Raw genomic sequence first — 11,019 nt, 5'->3', positions numbered from 1 at the left:
CTGAATGGATGTGTAGAAAAGGAGGTCCTCAACCACCTTCTCAGGGCAAATAGCGATGAGCAAAAAATTATATCCTTGCCAGCACTGAATAAGTTTGGTAAATTTAAAATGTGTGCTGCTAACAGTATTGGCCAATGTTTTAGATTCATATTCATTAACTGTCAGTTAACACCCAAAATAGATTATTTGCACATCTGTTAGTGTCTGCTGCATAGAAATTGAGCACTATAAAACTAGAGACATAGACCACTGGAGCACTATTAATCTACCAAGTCCCATCGACCTATTACCTTTCCTAAAAGACTAACTACTGTCCAAAAGGCACTTTAATCATGTAGCACTTTGGGATGTCATAGAGTCATTAAAGCTGAAATAAAAATACAAGTCTCTGAAATTAAGGTCACAGAAGTTTATTAAAACAATAAAATCAAGAATGAAAATTTAGATTAGTGTCACATACTGTGGGGTTCTTAACACACTTCAAAATAACATTTCAGAGAGAAAGTTTGATTTATTGAGTATTTTAATAAAAAAAACAATGTGCACTTGTAAGATAGAAAGCCAAAGCAGCATTATATTGGAAACTGTAGATAAATTATTGTATATAATCCTCACACAAAAAAACATTGAAGGTAAAATTGGTTGTATTGCCAGGTATAACTTGTGTCTCCACTGCCAGCACCCATTTCCATGAAGTGTGCACTTAAGTAGAATCAAGCATTTGAGGGCAGATGAAACCTCAGCTTTAATTTAAGCATCATTTAAAGTGACAATAAACAACAGCCACAAAAGGTGCTGTAGAATCATCATATCAAAAGAGATGTCATTTTTTTTGTTTCAACAATTTTAAAAAACCTCTCCCACATCTCTTAAAAAAATTATGCAGTTGCTTTAACAAAAGGCATTCTTTAAAGTTCATGTTTGTTTTCATTCTTATTGGTACAGACTGCTACTTCAGGCCAGAGCCCATGGTTCATTTGTTTAAAAAAATCTGAATGCCATCAACTGCACAAGGTCATAAGATGGCATTTTACAGTGCACAAGGAGAGGAGATATGGCAATAGGGAAAATACAAAAGATTCCAACATATAAAACATACAAGTCTTAAACAGGTAGGCATGTCAATATTAGCACCAGTACTGGAAGAAGAAGAAAGTAACAGGAAGTAATACTTTACAACAACTGCTTTAGATCACAGTTCATCAAGATTTGTACCCAAGGGGATTAAAATACCACTTAGTTGAGTTCATATAATTTAATGTGAAAATTATTGGTATATGATTTTTAAAAACACACACACATTGTTCAGCATGGCCAGTTTCTATTCTAGGCAATATTTCTACAAACTTGAGCACAAGAGATTCCACAACCTTCAACTCCCAACTGCTTATTCTCCTTCATAGATGCCACCTGACCTGTCCCTCCAGCACTGTGCGTGTGATCTCTTATAAGCGGGGCCTTATCCAGCGCCATACAACAAGATATCAAACTCCAAATTATATACTTTTATCCACATACTGTAAAAAGTTGTGACTTTGCATAAACAAACATCCATTGAAGGCAAAACCTATAAACTAAATTTTTAAGTTTTCAATTATACTTAAAATATGCTACCAACTGTGCCTCGGAAAGTGCAGGGAATTCAGATATTCTTGTTGTCACTTTGTAATAGTCCCACAAATGGTTCAAACTCAGCAACCAACTTGCAGCTTCTTTTTGAAAACTGCCAGAGTTTTGACTATTTACTTAGCATTTAATGAGTTACCAAATGTTTTCAGTAGGTCAGTATCACAGTATTTAGCCTCTACACATCGTTAACCTTTTCTGGAACTGGAAAGAGTTTCAAAAATCATAGTTATCTCTAACCATTAATGCTACTGGAAAGTTAACATCAGACTACTGAGGTAAATAAAGCATTTCAGCTTTATTTTGGGATTGTAATAAGACATTTTGACCATTTTGCATCCAATCCCTTCCAACAATCCCTATGCACATACACAGACGAAAGAGAGGTCAAAAACTAAAATTCTGTCCTAATCTACATGCTGAATTCCAGTTTGTCAGTATCACCATGGCTCCTTCACTTGGCAGACTGATGTATAAGCTTCTAGAGTTCAATCATTCTGCCAGTTACAGCTCTTATCGTGTAAGCTTTGTACAAAATAGATTTTAGCAAAAACATTCATATTTCCACTAACCTGCTGCTTCATCTTCAGATTGGACAAGTGGCACAGTCATTCTGAACTCTTACTTTCTTATCATCTTTTGCTCAAAATTAGTCAACTATTACCTTACTTCCTATTACGAACTAGTACTTTTGTCTTTACATTGCCCACTTCACTTCTTTCTAGCAGTTCCCCATTCTGGTTTATTTAGATAGGCTGCAAATACTAGTCATTGAAACTTTTCTTCTTGGTTTAGTGTAACCTTAAAAAGAAAAAAAAGTCAAATACCAAAGGAACAATGCAGTGGTATCAAGCACAAGCTGCGAATGCCAATTTGGCTCAGAGATGCCAGAGGAGTTTAAACCAAGAAGCAGGCAAGTTTTTTTTTAAAAACTAACAAATACCAACACAAATATTTAAAATGGTTTAAAATACCAGCACAGTTACTAGTTGGCTAAAATGGAAATTAATTGGCTGAACTTTGCCAAGCATTTGGCAAATGGCAGCAGATACATGCTTCCAGTAGTGTTATATATTTTACAGCCACATATTTGGCCTCAGAACCAGCTTTAAGCTTGGCAATCATATCACTAATTAAATTTGTTCATCTTATAAAGATACAAAATGTTGCATCAATATTAATTTTTAAAACTACATTAAATAAATACACATGAATACCCGCTTCAAAACACTTCATACAATCAATGCAATTTAGCTTCTTCATATCTTAAAGGTGATGCAACTCTGATTTTGCCCATCTATATACATTTCCACATTCGCTTTCTGTTCTATTGACAATTTGTAATACAAGGGGCCACAATAAAATTTGCACAGGACTCTCCTGCTACTGATTAGCAAAGAAAATTTTCAAGGAAAGGCGTGGCAGGCAATGGGATCTGAACAAAGGAGACACAGGCATTACAAGTTGATTCTATGAAAACCAACCCCACTTCTCCCCTATATATTTCAATTAACTTCGTACGGACGTCATCTTTTTCCATACTACTTTACATCAATTATACAATGAAACAATTTTAAATGAAGGATTTAATATTTTCAGTTTTATTTTTCCACTAAACTTTAAAACTTCCAGTCACAAAACTGTCCAAACCTTAACCTGCTTCTGCAAAGGGTGAGGCAAGTGTGACTCATTATGGTTTATATAGGAAACAGACCTATTTTAAGATTGGGTCCAACTCAAAGCTGGGAACCACTAGGATGCCTTTGATGAGAACTGCTAGGTTTATTAAAGCCCACTGAATATAGAACAAACTTTAGACTGCTGGTTCTTTAAGGCTGTTGTAGCTGTAAGTGATAGTGGGGAAAAGCTCTCAGTAACTACTAAATACTCACAATGGCATGTGTCTTAAATAGCCTCTGACTACCAAATTCAGCTCCTGGCCTTCACGTGAGACTTGGCTACTAAGCCCGGCAAAACCATTTCTACTGACAGGAGAACGGGCAAAGGCACATTACTGGCACCTTATGAGTTGTTTCCATCAGACGGGGCTCGTCAGCCGTGGCTGGCAGCTCATCTAGGAGAAGGTAAACTGACCTCAAACCTCCGCTGCCTTGCAGCTATACCCACTCATGGGGAAGCCTTCGCGAGTAAATCCCCAGGAAAAAGGTGGAGCTGGAGTCCCTAAGCCAGTCAAAGTCCTACGTTGAGTTCAATGCTGACCAGCCAGTCCTGCAACAGCATTGGTGCCAGATTGGATCAGTCTCTGCCGTTCCTTTGGATTCATCAGCTGCGTGGAGAGGAAGAGCCCGCAACTTGGCAACAGCTTGTTCTCCATTTTGTACTTCCCCTTCTCACATATCACAGACAGTTGGAACACAACATCCATGGTCGACTCCAACCAACAGAGGGCCTCATTTAGGCAGATTAAGAGACAAATATGCTGCATATATCCAGGTTGTTGAAAGTCTAGGTTAATTCTGCCAAACTGATTTGTTTGCCTACTACAAGCTCAGTATAAACCAGCATTATTCATGCGAGCACATTAGCAAGTTTTGTCATTAAGCATCCAGCTCACCCCTGTGCAACTGAACTGCTGCCGCACTATCAGAATCATGCTCCCCAGGCAAGTTTCTTGTTACCACTGATTGATCTCAGAGTAGGTTAAAATGTTGGCACAACGTTGTGGGCCGGAGAATCTGTGCTGTAATGTTCTACGAGAGGAACTCCATTTAAGTGTGGAATACTGCCCCTGTAGAACTGTAGGAATGTAACTTAATATAGACCATTATTGACAGAGGCCCTAACAGTACACACAGAGACCATACCAGAGAACAGTACAGGGCAGGTCAATTAACGATAAAAGAAAACAGGACAGGTTATGTAACATGACAAGGTGGAATAGGACTGTGGGAGTCTGGAGTTCTGGAATACAAAATGTTACACAAAAAATTCACGCTTAGGACAGCACAGGGGAGCAATAAGGGTCCATAAAAACAACAAGATGCAAATCCAACAGGAAGCCATTTTAATCCAAAAGTTGGATGAGTTTCCAAATGCAAATGTCTCCAGTGCAACAGACTCGTACCTGTGAAGAGCGGAAAAAAACCTATTTTAAAAATAGTCATTAATTACTTTCATGCCTATTAAGCGACTTCGGCAGTCTCAGAAAACGTCCTCCTGTTCGATATACACTCAGTGGCCACTTTATTAGGTACACCTGCCCGTTAAGGCAAATATCATATCCACTAATCATTTGGCAGCAATTCATTGCATAAAAGCATGCAGACATGGTCAAGAGTTCAGCTTTTATTCAGACCAAACATCGGAATGGGGAAGAATTACGTTCCAAGTAATTTTGACCATGGAAAGATAGATGGTGCCAGATGGGGAGATTTGAGTATCTTAGAAACTACTGATCTCCTGGGATTTTCATGCACAGCAGTCTCTAGAGTTTACAGAGAACGGTGCAAAAAAAAAAATCCAGTGAGCAGCAATTCTGTGGGTGAAAGTGCCTTGTTAATGAGGGAGGTGAGAGGAGAATAGTAAGACTGGTTCAAGCTGACAGTTATAACAGCAGTGTGCAGAATAGTATCTCTGAATGCACAACATGTCAAATCTTGAAGTGGATGGGCAGCAGATTACAAATGTACACCTAATAAAATGGTCACTGGATGTGCATTTCCACTATTTCAGATCAGAAGTTTCTGAAATCTAGGCAAAGGACCAAATAACCTCCTCCCACTGTGTACAATTCTAGTTTTTCCTTAATTCATTATCTAAGTAAATTAAATCTTTTGCAACAAATTTCTTCCTATCAGTCATGTTAGTGATGAAGGCAACAAATCAATCATGTTAGTGATGAATGCCAATCAAGTATTACTTGGAGAGATCAAATAAAGAGACACAAGCCTGGGTACATTGACCATGAATGTTCACCACAGCCCAAAAGAGGCTCCAATAGGTGCATAAACGTCCATGCAGAAACTGCAGATCTCTTTCCTGGCTGGCTACTAATTGTGGAGCAAGAATAAACAGTGAATAGGGTGTTACTAGGCTTTAAAATACAGGGTTGAGCACCCCTTAATCAAATTGCTTAGGGCTAAGTATTTTGGATTTAAGATTTGTTTCAGAAGATTATGTAGCACTAAACACTACAACTACATCAGGTCTGGAAAACACTAGGGGGAGGGTACATCATCATTGTGAGGACAAACATCAGAAGCGGTTGAGGGACCTGGATGTGGATGTTCTTGGGAAGAGGAGGCACTGTGCCAGACAAGTTTTTTTTTAAATGAATGTTTCTTCCGGTGTCCTAGGCCTCATTAACAAGGGCAACAATCTTTGATTTTATAGAATGACACAATTTCTTGTACTGTTATGAATGTACACTGCTCTAGACATGTTGTCTATGGGCAACTTTTCTACTGTATTAACAAATCATCTTTATTATTTGTGATCAGCAGGCAAATCTATAAAAACAATGCCCTTCCTTTCCATCAATTTCTGCAACCAGCATGCTGAATATTTGCAACTGCCTTCAATTTTCAATTTGTCGTAAAGATCTTTGCTTGATTTCATGATCAGCACATTGTTAAGCGAGCATATGTTCACTCCGATGCGGATGAATCCACTCGTTCAATACACCAGCAAGATCTTCATTTTTCGCTTTACGCAGCTTTTCATAACTTCTGCTTAGTACTTTCAGTATGGAACTTTTAACAGCCTATCCTTCTGTTTCTTCAAATCGTACACAGTCATCGTTCCAAATCCATACTGCTCTGTCAGATGCTTCACACTTACTCTGCTCTCAGGTTTTCCCAACAATTCCATTTTGTGTTATAAACATAAAAGAGAGGAAGTATTTCACTATTACCCACAGTGATTACTGTGCGTTTTGTGCTCATTCTCCTCTCTGCTGTGAAGATATTGTTGAAAATTGCTTTTCTTTTTGCCATTTTGAACAATGTCTTCAAAGCACAGAGCAGAGAATAAGCACAAGACACAGGGTAAGTGCTGTGAGTGATACACAAAGGTCTGGCTCTGATGCCTGCTGCAGACAAACTGCCGCCAACAGGGTCCCACTCCGGGTATGTGAGGTCACTTCTCAGAACTGTCTCTGGTGCGCAACAGCCTGGGAACCTTGTGGAATTTTCCATTTGTGGAGTCATTTCAGCACTCAAATAAAATTTCTGATTTCTGATGTTTTCTGGGGTTTTCAAGGGTGCTCAACCTGTATTTTGATTCAAGCTAGTTAAATGGAAGGAGAACTCATGATCAGTTCATTCATTTCTAATCATATATCTAAAGTAGTGAATGACAGATTTGCCCTGACGGTTCGCTAGGTTTGTTCTGGGTGAGATAGGGGTGTAAAGATATTTAATGTCCCATTTGATCCTTAATGAAACTATATACAACAAATGCAACGGGAAACCAGTAATGCATTGTATAAAGGGATTTTTGTAATTGCTTATAATGCAGAAACTGAGCACAGTTCACTTACTCAAACCAGTTTGTCAAAGTCATCATGACATACAGGGATCCAAGAAAAAAGATAAAGTGGAAGAAGGAGTAACTGTACACGACGGCATGCTTCTCATTGTGGACCACCTTCTGGGTTCCCTTTTCATCGCCATCTGTTTCATAGTTACCTGCCACATGAAGGTCAAGAGAAATTGAACTTCATAAATCACACTTGCTGCACAAAATAAATACCAATATGTTCCGATGTACATGTGACAAATAAATCTGAATCCCAACCTGATCTGTTTGGATAGCTTGTAAACAAAAGCTTTTCACTGTAACACACACACACACACACACACACACAAAATGCCAGATTTGCAACATCAACAGATTTTCTCGTTTGTGCTGTTCCACTGTATCTTGGTGCATGTGACAATAATAAGTCAATTACCAAAGCACTAAAAGGTCACAGATTCATAGAGCAAATTCTTATCCCTAAATTGTCACCCATTTGAAATTACAGAGTTCTACAGCAACTCTAAAGTGGATCTGCAACAAGGAACACTAACTAGGGGGTTACCGGCTACAGTGTTCAATCCTGGGTCACTGATGGGAGTTTCAAATAAAGGTGACAAAAGAGTCTGAAGTGAAGTGAGAAGAAAACCAAGGAAAAATGATTACTAAGCTATCCTTCGACATTGCTACCTGGCTGACCAAATCCTGGAGTGGTTCAACCTCCATCCTGGATTATTTGTAAACTCAATTTTTGGGGAATGCTGGAGAGCAAGCACCATCTCCAAAGGGGAAAAAATAGTGCATAAAAATTCTATTTATTTTGCACATATGCCACAACTTACTCAACGTGGCATAAATTCCAAAGAGTTGGGATGTGGCAAACTGAAAACTTTAGAAGGAACATAGCTGTTAAAAATACTGCAACTCATGATGCTTCCAATAAATTAGGAGTATCTATAAATGGGTTTCCCACTGAAAAATATAGCTCAATGGAATGGGAAAATTAGTTTATATTTGAATGTTTATAGGTTACGCTGACAAGCCTAGTGTGACTAGACTTCATAGCTTATAATGCAGAGAATGGAGGGATATAGCCTGTATTCAGAACACAAAGGATTCATTTAACTAGGCATCAGTAGATTAAAAAGTATAGAAACATAGAAAACCTACAGCACAATACAGGCCCTTCAGCCCATAATGCTGTGCAAAACATGTACTTACTTTAGAAATGACCTAGGGTTACCTCTTGGCTCTTTAACCCAGTCTCACTGTTGATGATGGCCAATACACCATATGCCTTCTTAACCACAATCAACCTGCACAGGAGCTTTGAGTGTCCTATGGACTCAGACCCCAAGATCCCTCTGATCCTCCACACTGCTAAGAGTCTTACCATTAATACTATATTCTATCATTATGTTTGACCTACCAAAATGAACCACCTCACACTTATCTGGGTGGATCTCCATCTGCCACTTCTCAGCCCAGTTTTGCATCCAATCAATGTCACACTGTAACCTCTGTCGGCCCTCCACACTGTTCACAACACCCCCAACCTTTGTGGCATCAGCAAATTTACTAACCCATCTGTCCACTTCCTCATCCAGGTCATTTATAAAACTCACAAAGAAAAGGGGTCCCAGAACAGATCCCTGAGGCACATCACTGGTCACCTGCCTCCATGCAGAATATGACCTGTCTACAACCACTCTTTGCCTTCTGTGGGCAACAGACAGACAGACATACTTTATTGATCCCAAGGGAAATTGGGTTTCGTTACAGTCACACCAACCAAGAATAGTGTAGTGTGGATTCAGAAGCCAGTTCTGAATCCACAAAGCAAGGTCCCCTTGGATCCCATGCCTCCTTACTTTCTCAATAAGCCTTGCATGGGGTACCTTGTCAACTGCCTTGCTGAAATCCATATACACTACATCTACTGCTCTTCCTTCAATCTACTTAGTCACATCCTCAAGAAATTCAATCAGCCTCGTAAGGTACGACCTGCCTTTGACAAAGCCATGCTGACTATTCCTAATCATATTATACCTCTCCAAGTGTTCATAAATCCTGCCTCTCAAGATCTTCTCCATCATCTTACCAACCACTGAAATATGACTCACTGGTCTATAATTTCTTGGGCTATCTCTACTCCCTTTCTTGAATAAAGGAACAACATCTGAAGCCCTCCAACCCTCTCCCATCCCCATTGATGATGCAAAGATCATCGCCAAAGTCTCAACAATCTCCTCCCTTACCTCCCATAGTAACCTGGAGAATATCTTGTCAGGTCCTGGTAACATCCAACTTGTTGCTTTCCAAAAGCTCCAACACATCCTTTAATGCCTACATGCTCGAGCGTTTCAGTCCACTGTAAGTCATCCCTACAATCATCAAGATCCTTCTCCCTCTCAAACCCGATCAAGAATTTATCAACTTTTGCCTTAAGTATACCAAATGATTTGTCCTCTTGTTGTCTGTGTCAATGAATTCCACAGATTCATCAACCTTTGGCTAAAGAAATTCCTCCTCTTCTTTGTTCTAAAGGGATGTTCTCCTTTTCTGAGGCTGTACCCTCTGTTTCCAGAGGAAACATCCTCTCCATGTCCCGTCTATCTAGGCCTTTCAATATTTGATAGGCTTCAAAGAAGACCACCATCCCCATTCTTCTATACTCCAGAAAGTACAGGTCCAGAGCCATCAAATACTCCTCATTCATAATCACTTGCATGATGAACAAGTTTTAAAAATACCCAAAAATGCAGCCTTCTTGCCATCCCAAAATAATTGCAAGATTCACATAAATAATAGAGCAACTGATCAACACCTGCACAGTACTGGAAATGGGCTGTAACCTAATGCAAACTGCTTAAACACCAGACCTAGAAATGGACCACCCACTGGTTATTTTTCATCACTACACTTTACACATTCTGTTTGAATGTTTAACCCCAAGCAAAGCATTTAATCAAAAAGCGGTCTAAATAAATTCTCAGGAGGGGGGAATAAAGGAATTACCAGGAGATGACCTATAGTGGGAGGTTGAAATGGTCGTGGACATGAATAAGAAGGTAGGTGACATTGCATGTGTTGCTCTTGATACAAAGGTGAGATTTCACTTTCACTGCCTTTCTGGGAACAGGAATATTTCCTTGTCATAAACCAGGCGACTGGCCTGGCCTGCCCACCCTACACCACTACCACTCCCAGCTCCAGTGTCCGTTCCACAGTAATGGAGGCTAGAAACTTGCCTTCTTCATCTGGTAAAAAACAGAAGCAGCACCGAGCTTCCTGTAAAACAAAAAGAAGTCACGTTGAATGCAACATTTAGAAAGTGTAGAACCAAATAACTCATACACAAAACCTTTTTTTGTTATCTTGTCACATGGGTATGTCAAAGATTTATATCATTCTCTGACCAAGAGAAACAGAAAATAGGTGCAGGAGTAGGCCATTTGGCCCTTCGAGCCTGCACCGTCATTCAGTATGATCATGGCTGATCATCCAACTCAGAACCCTGTACCTGCTTTCACTCCATACCCCCGATCCCTTTAGCCACAAGGGCCATATCTAACTTCCTCTTAAATATAGCCAATGAACTGGCCTCAACTGTTTCCTGTGCCAGAGAATTCCACAGATTCACCACTCTCTGTGTGAAGAAGTTTTTCCTCATCTCGGTCCTAAAAGGCTTCCCCTTTATCCTTAAACTGTGACCCCTCATTCTGGACTTCCCCAACATCGGAAACAATCTTCCTGCATCTAGCCTGTCCAATCCCTTTAGAATTTTATACATTTCAATAAGATCCCCCCCTCAATCTTCTAAATTCCAGTGAGTATAAGCCTAGTCGATCCAGTCTTTCTTCATATGAAAGTCCTGCCATCCCAGGAATCAATCTGGTGAATCTTCTTTGTACT

General features: G+C 39.5%; 1 protein-coding gene across 1 annotated transcript in view; it reads right to left on the bottom strand.

Moving 5' to 3' along the window:
* Positions 1–389: 389 nt before the first annotated feature.
* The window catches only part of serinc5 (serine incorporator 5), an 85,802-nt gene continuing 75,172 nt past the window's right edge, over positions 390–11,019 (bottom strand). The window contains exons 10-12 of the mRNA XM_059974455.1: positions 10,356–10,395; positions 7,127–7,274; positions 390–4,711 (exon numbers count right to left, since the gene is read on the bottom strand). Of these exons, the coding sequence (XP_059830438.1) occupies positions 4,564–4,711; positions 7,127–7,274; positions 10,356–10,395 (336 nt within the window). The 3' untranslated portion in view covers positions 390–4,563. The remainder of the gene's footprint in view (positions 4,712–7,126; positions 7,275–10,355; positions 10,396–11,019) is intronic.

This window comes from Hypanus sabinus, chromosome 7, assembly GCF_030144855.1.
Source record: "Hypanus sabinus isolate sHypSab1 chromosome 7, sHypSab1.hap1, whole genome shotgun sequence".
Lineage (NCBI taxonomy): Eukaryota > Metazoa > Chordata > Chondrichthyes > Myliobatiformes > Dasyatidae > Hypanus > Hypanus sabinus.
The sequence above is the reverse complement of the archived record's forward strand: the minus strand, read 5'-3'. Positions and strand labels throughout refer to the sequence as shown.